We start from the raw sequence: 14,277 nt of genomic DNA, 5'->3' as shown, positions 1-14,277 counted from the left end.
TGTTGGGTGGGGGCAGGGGGCCCGTCAGGGACGGGGGCACCCTGATCGTACGTGATGGCTGCCGGATCAGGTGAGAGCTCCGTGGGTGGAAATTGGATCTGGGAGGATGAGCCTTCACGTCTCTGGTGTCCTGGCGAAAGCCTCAGCTGAGCGCTGCATGGTGCCACAGAGATAAAAAGGAGCTTTTAAATAATCATTTTGTCTCCGGAGTGCTGGCTTCGAGCAATAAATAGATGGCACCGGACCGCTTAGACATGTCACCCTTTCCATTTATTTATTTAACGTTGGTGGGGTTTTCCTTGACTTGACCCGCTGCACAGTTCCCGTAGCAGAGGCCCACGCCCATGTGTACAGCGGTGCACAAACGTGTGTCCGTCTGTGTCTGCCCACACATGCGCGCACAGCCCAAGGCCGTCAGAACTGAACCTTCTGTGTGAAAGAGGGGAAGGTGGAGGTTTCTCTTGTTCCTATATGTGCAATTTCTTTTCTTGGTTCAGGCGCATACCCTGACATTTATTTTTATAATGATCTGAGCAACCAGCATTTATGGTACGGTGTGTTGTATCTTATCGTGCCAATTTCTAATGGTTCACATGTACAAATCAGTTATATTAACTTTTAGTGGATCCTAATTTCTTTTTACAAAGTATTTGCTTATAGGAGTCATAAAATGATAAAATCTAAGGAAGTGGTAACAGTTTTACCGTGGGGTTGTTTCCTCCAGCTAAATGGACCCGTCATACCTGAGGGTAAAAAGAGTCAGTGTTAGTTGAGGGTTTTACATGCTGTGACGCCCGCTGAAACCTCCATGACAGGCAGGGCTCACAGGGCATGCTGGCAGCGTCCTTTTCCAGCCTTAGAAATGTCTCTCCTTCTTTTATTTAAAACCAGTTCAATGTCGAGACAAAGACCAACATTAGGTAGGTAATGGATAGTTTGTGCTTCCCATTGTTTAAAAGAAGAAGTGGAGCGTGGGTAGGGGTGAAGTTGAGAGTGCTGGAGGGCGACATATTCTCGGGGTAGATACTGGGCATGTGGCAGTGTGGGCATCACCTGCCCAGGGTGCCCCCCCCCAAGGAACTGGGACCAGCACTTCGGTCACTGGATGCCTGCCTCTTTGCCCCTCTCACTGCTCCGGTCACCGACTGAGTTTGGAAGAGGGAGGGAGAAGCTCCGGGAGAGAGCAAGGCAGACTGTGTGGTCTGAGCCGTCCCCTCAGGTCGGCAGTGCACAGCCTGCCCAGGTAATGCCATCAAGGTGACATTGCTCCCATTGTTGAGACCGGAAGTTACTGTGAGATCATTCAGTGTCAGGCCACCGGCAGGAGGGCCTGGCTCTGAGTAGCCTGTAGGACCCAGGTGGCGGCCTCACCCCTGGCTGCAGGGCTTCCGGCCTCCGCGCCTTTGGGACCCGCTGGTTCTCGCTCGCTCTGTCCCTAGAGTTCGCTGCCTCTTCTGGAGGGGGGATTGGAGACTAGGGTTTTGACTTTTTTTTTTTTTTTTTTTAATGACCAAGCTAAAGTGGGACAATTAAGAATGGCTCAGAGGTGGTTCTTTTTTTTTAATGGCCCATAAATGTTTCTGTTGATATAGCAATTAAAATTCACTAAATAAAATTCACCAGAGAAACAGTCACAAACGCCACACACTAATGCTCTCACCTGGAAGAATGCACCGGCTGATGGTGCTAACGGGCTGGGTGGTCCCCACTCTCTCACCCCAGGCAAGGGTGTCCAGGAAATGGTGACAGCACCCAACTATCTTCTTAAGGAAACCTGTGGCAGTGGTGATGTGTTCTTCAGAGTGCTTTGGAGATTTGAGTAAATACATTCAAGGAACGGTATAACGCGACTCAGTCTTTATTATTCAAAGGTCAGCCACAGGGGCCATTTCCTACGTGGTCTCCTGAGCCTCCCAAAGGACGATTTCCTTGGGAAAAGTCCACAAAATAAGCCTCAACGACCCTCTCACCTGTGCCATCCCCGATAATACAGTGCCTCTATTTTAGTGCAGCAGAACGTTAGAAATGCAGAGGTGACAGAGGTGACAGAGGCCTGGGCAGTGAGGTGCGTCATGCTGGTGTGCAGGGGTGACCCCCTCCCTGCCCGCTGACCGTCTTCCCCCCGGACTCCTTTCCTCTCCACACTTTATGGCTTCACCAAGGAGCACGTTTCTACCCCGTGACTTTTATCCTCTGCTCCCGACGGCCACCAGTAGTCCGCGTGGCTTCACTTTCCACCGGACTGTCTCGTGTCGCACGAGTCCATGCTGTAGAGTTGGGGTTTCCTTTCAGCAGCTTTCACGGTCGCCTCTCATCACGCCTGGTAGAAGCCAGGAGCATGTGGGCCCCACCAGCTGTTCTGCTGGGCTCCTCTGTGATGGAAGGCCCTGGGCATCGGCAAGTCCCCTCACACTGAGCTCCTGTCACCTTCCTTGTCACAAGCTCAGGGGGCCGTCTTCCTACACGTGAACTGGCACCCGCCCCGGGGGCTCCTCCATGTGCCCCACCCTGAAACAGCTCTTGACTGCCACTGCTCAGAGCTCCTCTCTCCACTGACCCGCGTGGACCCTGCCTGCCCATCCCCAAAGTGTGAGGGGACACGGGACTCCATCTGCCACTTTACTACGTCCCTCCTCTTCTCCACGACCCGATTTTTTTTCCAGTTTTTTTCAGTTGGAAATTCTTTTCAAGTTGCCTTTCTACAAAGACTTACTTGGCTGCTGACAACTAAACTGGGTTTAGATGAGTGATTTATTTTATGGCAGGTTATCTGATGGTAGGAAAAAGAGACTGCCTAGCTCCTCGGCTGAGTTACAAAATCGCTCAGTCTCTTTCAGCCCCGAGGCCCCACCCTGAATGGTCATGGTAGTTTAATAAAAAGCAGAGCCGTCCTCCCGGGACACTGGCTTCTCCGAGCCCCTACACAGCTTGGGAAAGGGCCGCGCCCTGGTTGCCAACGGGACAGAGTCCTCACCAACTAGAATGGCTAGCTCTCCACATCCCCACTCCACTGCCAGCCCGTCTGCACCCTCTGCTAGCCCAGCGAAAAGGTCTTAGGATTTCACCCCAAATTAAGTGGGCTTACCTGGCTTAGGTTATTTTGGAAATGACAGTGTAGGCTGGTAACTATTGCAAAGTCAGAATAAAACCACAAACTCACAGAAATCTAAAATTACATTTGGAGAAGGAAATGCTTTTCCTTGAGTTCAAATTTGGCAGTTTGGGGAGGAAAGCTAAAATTACGTTCTGATATAATTAATTTGGGAACTTTTGGACTTCCTTTTATTGTGGTGAGATATACATAACAGAGTTTACTAGTTTAGCTATGTTTAAGCGTGCAGTTCAGTGGCATTAAGGATATTCACACAGTTGCGCAGACGTCACACCACCCTCTTAGGGACGCTTCACCTCCCCGGAGGAACCCGTGTCTCCATTGAACACTGCCTCCCGTCCCCAGCCCCTGGCACCACTCATCTGCGTCCTGCCTCCATGAGCGGGACAGTTCTAGGGGCCGTGTAGAAGGGAGTCTAATTCATTTTGAGATAAAAGCAAATTTCTCTCCACGTTCCCCCTCCCTCCTCTCTTTGCAGCCCCTCACCCATTTCTCAGGTGCCACGTTGACAATAATTTGGTGACCTTTCAGCCAGAAGACACGACTGATTGTTTTCGTTTTAACTTTGTGGATGGGTCACTATTAACAACCACCCCTCCCGCTTGTCTTCCTGCAGTTTTGAGTATCCGGGGGGCCCAAGAAGAGGAGCCCACTGACCCCCAGTTGATGCGCCTGGACAACATGCTGTTGGCGGAAGGCGTGGCCGGGCCCGAGAAGGGTGGAGGCTCGGCGGCAGCGGCAGCGGCGGCAGCCGCGTCCGGTGGGGCAGGTTCAGACAACTCGGTGGAGCATTCCGACTACAGAGCCAAACTGTCCCAGATCAGGCAGATCTATCACACGGAGCTGGAGAAGTACGAGCAGGTAAGCGCGGACACTGGGGCGGCCATCCCGGCACTGGCTCCGCATGTCCAGCATTTCCGCCTCATACAGAGCCACTCAGGGAGCTGGGGCCCACTGGTCCATGGCGTCTACTGTGAAAAACCCAGGCAAACCAGACATAGGAGCATTAAAGCATGTTTAAGTTATACGTGGCGATGTCAGGTGGCATGGATGGTCCATAGGAGGGACACGCAGTGCTGGAACCCGGGCTTCCCTGCCCGAGGCGCGCAGCCAGGGCTGGTCAGGGCGACAGAGGTCATGAGCAGCCACCATCCGACCCACCGGGACGTCGCTGGGTTCCCTGGTCCTTGTTTGCTCCTTATTTGGGGGAATTCGTCATCTACCCGGTGCTCCTGGAATCCTGTGGGAGAGGATACAAGGCTAGAACTTGGCCGCGAAGTTTCCAGCTGTACCCAGATGCAGACAACTGAGAGCCACACACATTCTCCTTGTTGTAGAACATGATGTGCAATGTGGTACGAACCTCCCTCTAGGAAATGAGTAGAGGGTCTCAGGACCCTTGGAGTCGGGCAGAGGTGGATTCCAGTTCTGACACTCGGCTGAGGGTCTGTGGGACCCAGGGTTCCACACCTGCTACCCTGAAAGCTGGGGGTTGATGGCAAAAGCTAGTTTGGAGTCAAGGATGTCGCAGGGCCGTAAAAGTCGTATGAAGCAAAGGATAAAAAAGGCCTTAAGTTACAAAGCAGTTTATAAATGTAAGGTATTCTAATTATAAGAGAGCTCCTCTCTACTTGAGACCCTCTCCTTCTCCCTACACTCACACACACACACACACCAACGTGGCTTCCTCAGGCAAATATGAACAATACTCCTTTTTAAGGAATGTCTTAATATCAGCCTTCCTGCCATCATTTAGTGGATAAATATGTTTGTTGTCACCTCTTTGGATGCAAGTTCTACAGTTGACTTACTTTCATTGAATTGTTAGGGTTCTGGCTTTCTTTTTTAAGAGTCACGAAAGAAGAGAGGGAAAAGTAAGTGGTCGTAGACTCTCCACACCCACTTATGACTCTAGACAGAAGGCAAATGCAAACTTAATAGGAAATTTAAAGTTTAAAATAGAAATAGGCAGTTTAAAATTTAAAGTGAAGAAAGTTTCATTATTGTACTCCCATCTACTTTTGAAATGGATTTCTACAAGGTCCCTTCTTTTACAAGAGAAAAAAAAATTGCTGTGAAGCGTGAAGTCAATCATGCTGAAATCCAGCCGTCCGACAGGCGTGGGGAGGGCTCATGGGAAGGAACACGAAAGCAGTCCAGGCTCGTGTTAGAACCTGTGTGTCATCACCCTCACCTTCTTAGGAAAGAGCAGACGTTCTTGCCAGAGTGTTGGCTCATGTAGACATTTCCCCAGAGCCCAGGAACTGCTGAGATCAGAGAGCTGGCTGACCCACGAGAGGGTCCCCCGCCTGGCCCATCATGTTGGAGTCCAGAGTCTGCCCTAAGCTAGGGGATAACTTGGGAAGAGGGACAGAGACATCTCCTGCAGAGGTCCCCAGGTGGCCTCTTGGGTTCTTCCCCCTTCACTTCGCCACTGAGCCTGGTCTCTGGCGTAACAATCTGTGTGAGCTTGTCATCCCGGGTAACTCACGCCAAACTCCGGGGGCACAAGAAGAGCCCAGAGTGTGGCTTCCCCACTAAGCCCCTAAGTGGAATGGATGTGAGGCTGGAAGGTGTTGAAACCCGGCTCTATTCTTAGGTTGCCAGCAACATAGAAGGACCCCCTTGTCACCCCTTGTCCCTCCTTCATCCCCATCCAAAACGAGCGAAACACTTTTGTCCACATAATTGTACTCGTTCCTCCTGGCGTTTGGCCGCTCTCCCGGGACAGGTACTCTCATCATCTCTATTTCCATAAAGGTGAGGAAATGCAGGTAAAGTGACTCGGTGATGTGTCCGGGTCACACCTCCAGTGTGGGACACAGTGTGCCCTGGAATCCAGTTTTTGACACTTAGCCCATGGGCTCTTACGGGAACGATGCCCGACTCCACTTAATGTGGACAGAGTGCACCCTTCTGTACACGCTGAGGTGACCAGCGTGTCCTCAGTTACTTCCGAGGACCAGATTGCTGGTGCCTAAGTTAGACTGGTGACAAAAATGTGTCCTTCAGAAGTGTCCATGGATATTTACCTAATATCTACCCATTCTAAATAATAGAGATGTTGGCAACTGGGACCGTCAGGAAAAGCGCCATCATTCCACAGCAAATGTGTAAGTGTGGCAGTCAGTAGCAGGCTATACGGATTATTCTCCAAAAGCACTACAAAATCATTTCCTATTTATATGGGTATATTCTGGGTGAGAAATGGGCATGCTTAACACCCTCTGGGTGCTCGATCATTTATTAATATTAGTTGTATTGTTAATTATAGTAAATAGCAGGTTGTAGGGAAATTAGGCCATTAACCTTCTAGCTAGTATGTCTGAGAGATCTATCTTCTTCATTTTTCTGTAACCATTCCTTGCGGGAGCTTGTTTTTTAAAACTAGGAAACCTCAGTAAAGGAAAAGTGTCACTCTGTGTTTTCGGAGTATCCAGATGAAATTGACCATGTCTTAGTAGCTTTCGTTCTTTCGTTTTATTTTCGGTGTGGTGGCGGTAGGTAACCAGACGATCCATTAGCTCTCCGGTAACGAACTATCATAGTCCTCCTCACCCCACCGCTCCCCAAAAAACCCGAAAAACAAAAACTACCTGAATCAGCCCTGGCTTCACCCCGAGGTTATTAAATAAAGAAGGCTTCTAGAGACTTCGATTAGCAAGAAAGGAAGGAGATTGTTTTTGTCGTTCCATGGGGCTGGATGCATGGGGCTGGGAAAGTACTTTTCAGCAGATGATCCTGGTCGCTAAGGAGATAAGAGCTGTCACATCCTACTAGATGGAACCGCAATGGCGGAAACCTGAATATTGGCGCAAGTGCAGTTTGAAAAGGACGCCCTTGTAGCTTTGCCGGCTTCCTCAGCTTTTGCAAATAACGCCGCGGGGCATTTGCGGGGCTGTTCCTCCACTGCGCTGGGCTCGGTGCCCCAAATCCCAGCTCCATCCATGGGTGACGTTGGCACCACGTCCCCTGGAAGGATTAAGGGACGAAGCCGAGTGCAGGATGTAAGTAAGCGGAAACTCTAGGCCTCCCATGAGGCTTTCCAAGGGGCTTTTCCTTAGTTTGCTGCTCCCAGGAGTGGCTTCGCGCTGGAACCTGCGACCTGTCCTTTCAGAAGCCCCTCCACTCTCTGGGGGCTGCTGAAGCTGAGCTATGGGAAGGGACCGTCTTCATGAAAGTCTACAGCTGCCCCCTCTGTCACAGAAGCCTCCAGTCTGTGAGGGTTCCATTTATTAACAGCTGTGACTCCGGCTCCTCACGTTACCAATGGAGGCCGCCCAGCCTCTGCAGGGCTGAGTGTGGGCCGCTGAGGTCCGGCAGAAATCTGGGTCACGACGTTCCACCCCTCCGAGGTGGGCTGGGAGCACCCATGCGCTATGCGCTGTTCCCCAGCAGCTGGTCTGCAGCTGCCTTGCCCCGCCTGATCGCCCTGTCAAGGGACCGCCCTGTCTGTTTAGGGCAGAGCCCAGAGGCCCCGATGGGAAGCCCTGCATAACATCAGATAGTGCAGGGATTTTTATCCACCGGAGCAAAATGTATGATTATTGGCCCAGCACAGTGCTTCCCAGCAGGGAGCCTGCGCACTTGAGGTCACTTCCATCTGGCCCCTCCCGTGTAGACCCCTCCAGGCCGGGGGGTGCAGAGAGCCTCTTAGGACGCTTGCAGCCCCCTAACCCTCCACCCCATACCCCGCCACCTCCTAGAATTCCAGCCAACTCACTGCCCAGTTTTATTTCCCTCCTTTTCTTGTAGGAGGTGGGGAGTTAGGGAAGGAATAAGCGTATACTACAGAGCTTGTGTTTATAAAGTCAGCTTTTTAGTGGAGAGTGAAGGGTAGTATGGAGCTCGTCTTCCATAGGTTTGTCATGAGCACGTGCCTGTACAGTAGAAAGAAGGTGCTTATAAACCCTTTGTTTTTACCAAGAGGGAAACTGAGGCCTGGAGACATGTACCCAAACATGTTAGATTTCTAAGTTACCTGTATTTTGAAAAGGTAATGACGCATGTTTATATGGCCAGACACATGTGTGTTACTCATGGAATGCTTCCCACACCCATCGAGCTGGGTGTCCTCATCCCCGCTTCACACATAAGGGACATGCAGAGATGGCAGGTAACTTCCAAAGGTCCCACAGCTAAGGGGCAGTGTGTGCCCTTCCTCAGCCCCGGTGCTGGGTTCAGGTGAGGGATTTTCTCCATCCACGGGTCACTGTACAAGAGCATGGGGACTGCCAGGCCTCCTAAAAGGTTCAGAACAATTACACCCACTGTCAGATAAATAAAATGAGGCTCTGAGTAGTGACAAGATCCACCCAAACCCTCACGAGGTCGGGTCAAAAGCCAGGCCCCCCAGTCCTCAGTATGGACACAGCCCAGGGGATGTGTCTACCACATACCTTTGGCCAACCAACCCCAAAGGATTCCTTAGAGAGACGGACAGGAAGTGTCATTGTCACTGCATGATGGATGAGTCGCAGGGACTCGGTAGGGCCCCGTTAGTGGACGCGTTTCTGCTGTTCAGATTCTGTGAGGCCCCTGAGCGCTCCGTTCCTGGACGCCCACAGCAGCCTTTTCCGTCACACATCTAATCGTGTCACGACAGTGCTGAGTCAGCCTGTGAACTGTGCTTGATTGAATGCTCGGCTGAGAAAACCCGGCCACAGGTGACAATAGGAACTACAAGACAGGGCAGTGCTCCTGAGAGGGCTCTGTGACAGGCCGAGCCCCTGGCCTGGGGCAGCAGCTGCCCGGGGCCAGCCTCGCGGCCACCTCTCACTGTGTGGCTTTGGAAAAGGCCCTCATGTCTCTGGACCACAACCTTCCCAACTGTCACGGAAGGCGGTGTGAAAAGGGTCTCCCTCCCGCAGCTGGTGGCACGTCAGTCCCCAGCCTAAGGGGGGCCCTTTCTGCTGGGAAGGCCCCCGACTCCTCTGAGGGCTGTGCTGCTGCTGTCTCTGGGCCTGTGGGGATGGGGTGCCTGTGTTACGGGTGTAGTGGCTTCAGAAGGCCAGTGCGGGAGGGACTTCTTCCAGTCCACGTGGAAGGAGGCACAGATTGCCAAGACAGCTCCTAATTCCCTCCTGGCTGCGTCCTCATCCCCACACTGAGTGTTCAGAGGTGCTGGCCGTGTCCGAGGTAACGGACCAAGCAGGGAGTCCCTGCCTCACGTGACCCCAAACTCTCTCTGGCTGTGAGCACGGGGGTCAAGGGCCGTGAGGTGTGTTTTATACTAGAATTCCCGTCCTTGTATTTCACAGTAAAAAAATCATGAAACAAAATGATTATGAATTTTTTCCCTTAAAAAAAAAACCTACATTGTGTTCAAAGGTTAGAGTCTGGTGGGCTGGCAGGGATTCCCAGGCACTTATCCTATGCCTCTGATTTGACAAAACTTTACGAGCAAGCCCGGTTTCCCTTCTCTGCACAAGTCTCTAGAATGGCAGGCACAGCCTTCCATGCAGACATGACACACGCAGTGTCTGGTACCCCCACGCACCGCGGCCCCCCACGCGCAGCAGCCGGGACCCCCTCGCTCCGGTGCTCACTGTCCTGCCCTTCCAGGCCTGCAACGAGTTTACCACCCATGTGATGAACCTGCTGCGTGAGCAGAGCCGGACCAGGCCCATCTCCCCGAAGGAGATCGAGCGCATGGTCAGCATCATCCATCGCAAGTTCAGCTCCATCCAAATGCAGCTGAAGCAGAGCACGTGCGAGGCTGTCATGATCCTGCGGTCCCGCTTCCTGGATGCGCGGTGAGTCTCCCGGGGCCCCCCGTCCTCGGAGAACCCCCGGCCCAGGGCTGGAGTTCGCGGCCGGTCCCCCAGGCTGTGTTCACCCTGTTAAACGCCCAGCCGGTGGTGGCCGCGGAAGGTTCCCAGGTCAGGATAAGAGGGCTGCGAGGCTGGACATGCTTCTGGTTCTCAGGAGCTGCAGGCAAACATGGGATTGGGGGGTGCGGGGAGTGAGTTTCGTCACTAGAGACAAGGGTGACTTAGCTACAGTGACGAAAACGGCGGGGCTCTTGGGGTACCCCTGTACCGGTACGTGCTGTGACTGGGGGCACACAGCAATGACACACTTTCTCCAGTCTGAGAGCTGGGGTCTTCTCCACACCATTTGCGGCTGAGTGAGCACTCAGCTCAATCCCACAGACATTTCAGGTGGGGCACACGTGTCACACTCTAGGCTGTTGTAGGCGTGCAGAGCCGGATGGACATGGTCCCCGGGCACAGAGGGGCAAGGTGCTGGGCTGATGGGGCCAAACCTTCACTCAGGGTTTGATGTTTGCTGTCTGGCACTGCTGCTCGTGACCGTACCGTGAGTTCAAGGAGTGCGGTGGAAGCCATGGATGGAAAGGTCCCTTAAGGCAGAAACTGAGACCAGAGGACAAGGCACCACTTCTTGGCCCCCGGACGCTGTAGACCAAAGGGTTTATGCAAATCCCATTGATATCTTTGGCTTCCGTTATCCAGCCTGTAAGAGGGTGCCTTTTCTGCACTGGAAGAATATTTTGATAATTGAGCTAACAGATATCATTCAGCGTGTGGGTACCCTTCGTGATCCAGAGTTCATCTTAAATTAGCCATCTGCTTTAAAGGCAGATTTTATCCTTCATTATTTCAATTTCTGAAAATAACCCCAACCTACGATTTTTATTATTAAAACCTCAGATGTGTTGAGGTAATGTACCATTTCATGATCGTAGTTGTGTCCCTTTTAATCAAAGATTGGCTTCTCTTATGGAGTGTTTTCACGCCTGGAATCGTGTATTTTTCAGCCGTCTTACGTCACTTGTGCCACTATTTTTCTCTCTGTTCACAATTGTGTCTTTAGAGTCCACAGACCTCTTTAAAACCCGCTGGCATCTCCTAAACTCCCTTTTATCCAGTCCGTTTGGGTCACATGGGACCTGAAATGAGAATGCCCCCTAGCAGTGTGTCTCTGGGCCAGTCGAACCCCCGAGTCCGTCAAGAGAAAGAGAAAATGAAGGTAGCTTTCCCCAGCTGGCGAGGGGTGAAGTAGGACCCCCTGTGCGTCAACCTCACCCTGGCCTGCTGCCAGCCGGACTTCTTTAAAGCAGGCAGTGCCACATGGCGTGAGGTGCAAGGGACTGGTGGCCTCTGTCTGGGCCCCTCCCTGTGTGCTGCCGCTGCCATCCCCATGGAAACTGCCCTTGTTAAAATGCTGGAGTTGGTATTTATGTTGGCAGATACTGAAAAAAGGAAAAGTTGGGCCCAAACTACATTCTGTCCAAGGAAGAAGTCGGGAAGAAGTGGGGAGCAGGGCCGGTGTCCACAGGATTCCTCCCAGCACGAGTTCTTCTGAGTCCACTTCAAGGTCAGACCCTAAAGGACTCAGAGCTAGGCGGGCGTTGTGCTCGGTTCCTTTCACTCCCACCAGCCGTGGCCTCTGCGCTCAAGTTGGCTCCAGAGGGACGATCACTCCCAGAGCGGGGTTCTTCCTGCTTTGGACACTGTCTAGTATGTGGCTAAATGCCTTTACATTTTACTTAATTAAAGTAAAACAAAAATACATAGCATTTTAAATTTCGCTCTCCAGTTATACCAGCCACATTTCCACCGCCCAGTAGCCACTCGTGGCCAGTGGCTTGTGTGCCGGCAGCAGACATCCAGACCGTTTGCCTCACTGCAGAAAGTGCAGTTGGACGGCACTCGCCAGACCGTTAGAGGACAGACAGCGGCTTTCTAAACCCATTTCAAAAATAGCAGTGACAGTAAGGATGGGACAAAAGGGACGGCTTTGGAAGAATAGAACTGGCAGGACTTGCTTCATCTGCTGAAGCTAAGTCAGCAGGAGGAGCTGGGAATGATTCCTACCGTCGTGCGCGTGCTAGGAGCTCAGATGTTGGAATGAATGAACGAATGAATTAGCAAATGCAATGAACCATCTCTGTGGTGATGCCATTCTATAATTGGGTAACAAAAAAAATGGAGCTGCTTTGAGTGAAAGGTGGGACGAGTTAGGGAGACAGTTTGTGGACGGAGCCCGGGCTGTGCCTTGGGCGGTGTCCCTAGGAGAGGCTTAGGGTGGGGACAACACGTTTGGGAGTTAGCAGTGTCTGTCCATGGTAACCACACTGCCCAGCCCCCATCACTCTGATTCCAAAGGGTTCGTCCCTAAACTGCGACATTGATCCAGTAACCAACTTCCATATTTCCTAAATTCACAACCTAAATCGTTGGTGCTCCATGCTCTTTGACTGGCATGAAATCTCAAATGTTAGCTCACCGAGCCGGTAACACTTCAGGCCAAAGCAAAGAAACCAGGCGCCTGAGCACAAATAACGTTATCTTCAGAAGTGTGCTGTTTTCACAAGATTTCTTGAAACTGAAAAATCCTGGTCTCGGGATTTCACAGGCCCTACACTGAGACCACCTCGGAAAGAGGTGTCAGCAGGGCCGTCGGGGGCCGTGAGCCGACTCAGGGACCACAGCAGGAGGAAGAGGACGAGAGAGCCGGGGGGGGGGGCAGCTGTTGGCACCCCTCCCCCCCCCCTCGTCCACAGGCTGCCTTTGAGCTCAGCTGGAAGAGTCCCCACAAATACACTGCGATGCTAGTACAAACGGCCTGGAGTGCGCTCTCCCGATTAGAAGAGCTTTCGGGGTCCGGGCCCCAGGCCCCAAACAACTGTCTTTCGGCAAAGAAGAAGCCAGAGATTACGTACAGCCGAGGCTGCAGACTGCCTTAACCGCTGGCTATCTCCCCATTTCTACTCCTGCAGGAGCTTTTAACACACGCCGACTTTTTAGTTGGGCTTTAAATCCAGTCTGCCCAATTTCTGATGCGGGGTGACCCAGAAACTCAGCTTGATTTGGGAGAGTGACTTGGTCTTGGCTTGATCTGGACAGATGTGGTTCACACCTGTGGACAGATGGCGTTCATCGGTAAAATCAGGCACTTGATTGTGTTAATTAATCCAAGTGGGACCCGGAAAATACAATATTAGCTGAATTTCCTGTCTAGCAAGGTGATCAGTGCTTTCTGTTGGCTAAATTGGGAAATTCTGGACCCTGGCATAACCAGGGATGTCTGGAAGTCTTTTCCACAAGGAACAGCTTTGGATAAAAGCAAGAAAGAGAAACATGCTAATAGAGCTGATTTAAAGGAGGACCCACCTGACGGGGTGGGGGGCAGCCGGCATCTCCTGAGCTGGGTCCCCACACAACTCCCCACTCTCCACTGGCTTTCTCCAGGACAAGGCAGTAAAGGGTTCTCACTTCGCATTAGTTCACTTAGCACTTTTTTAAAGGCAGAAAATTGCCTTTATTCAAAAAGCGGTCTTCCTTCCAGCTACCTATATATTAGAGGTGTCTGCAGGCTTCTGGTTTGCTCTTCAGCAGCTGTTCTCACTTAGGAAACGTCGCTTGTCTCCTTTGGAAGGAGGTCAACAGTCAGGGGTCATTTTAGCCCGTCCCAGGCCCTCTTCCCAGATGCCTTTTAAACATGGTGCGTGCACGCACATGGGGAGAGAATACAGAGGAAACGGCAACTTCCGTTTGACTCAGGGCTACCGAGGCCCTAGGCGTGATTGCCAGGAGACAGTGTGTACAGAAGGAGGCTGGCTTTGCCTCAGGCAGGCCTGAGTCCATATCTTGGCTCTCTAACAGACCAGCAGCGTCACCGCGGGACTCAGCTCTTCTGTTGAGAAGTGGGAGTGACCGTTCCTACCTCACTGGTTGTGAAAAGTGAATCACTTGCATTGATTGCTCTGAGGGTTGAGGCCCAAGGCCTGGCACCTGGCAGTAGGAAGCCCCGTCCCCACTCTGTCCGGGGAATGTCCTAGCGTGGTCTGTGCACAGGTGCGTGCTGGGGGCTTGCCCCATGTCACCTCGCTTCTCCCTTCCTCTCGCCCCCGAGGTCCCTGGGACTCTCTTCCCTTTTAGCTGGAGAGGCCAAGGCTCAGACACGTGTCTCAGCTCACCAGGCTGACATCCAGTTGATCTAGGATTCAAGAGGGCTTGAGTTTTGAAACTTCATGCTCATGATGTATGAATTCTCGCGACCCTTCTGTGCACAGCTCAGTATTTAACAAACGCTTTTGGTGATGGTTTTGGCATCCAGTCCCTTTGCTCAAATCTCCTCTGATCTACCTTTTGCTTAAAAAGTAGCAAAAGTAGCACTTCTTGCCTCCTACCAGAAGT

The 14,277-nt window shown here is 52.0% G+C and overlaps 1 protein-coding gene across 4 annotated transcripts in view; it reads left to right on the top strand.

The window, feature by feature from the left end:
- The window catches only part of PBX1 (PBX homeobox 1), a 244,762-nt gene that overhangs the window by 192,568 nt on the left and 37,917 nt on the right, over positions 1-14,277 (top strand). For all 4 annotated transcript variants that reach the window (XM_081025658.1, XM_081025657.1, XM_081025660.1 and 1 more), the window contains 2 exons: positions 3,729-3,973; positions 9,677-9,867. In XM_081025658.1, the coding sequence (XP_080881784.1) occupies positions 3,729-3,973; positions 9,677-9,867 (436 nt within the window). The remainder of the gene's footprint in view (positions 1-3,728; positions 3,974-9,676; positions 9,868-14,277) is intronic.

The sequence above is a fragment of the Rhinolophus hipposideros genome (assembly GCF_964194185.1).
Source record: "Rhinolophus hipposideros genome assembly, chromosome: 19".
Taxonomy (NCBI): Eukaryota; Metazoa; Chordata; class Mammalia; order Chiroptera; family Rhinolophidae; genus Rhinolophus; species Rhinolophus hipposideros.
Note: the sequence above shows the minus strand (reverse complement) of the source record. Positions and strands in the feature narration are given on the sequence as shown.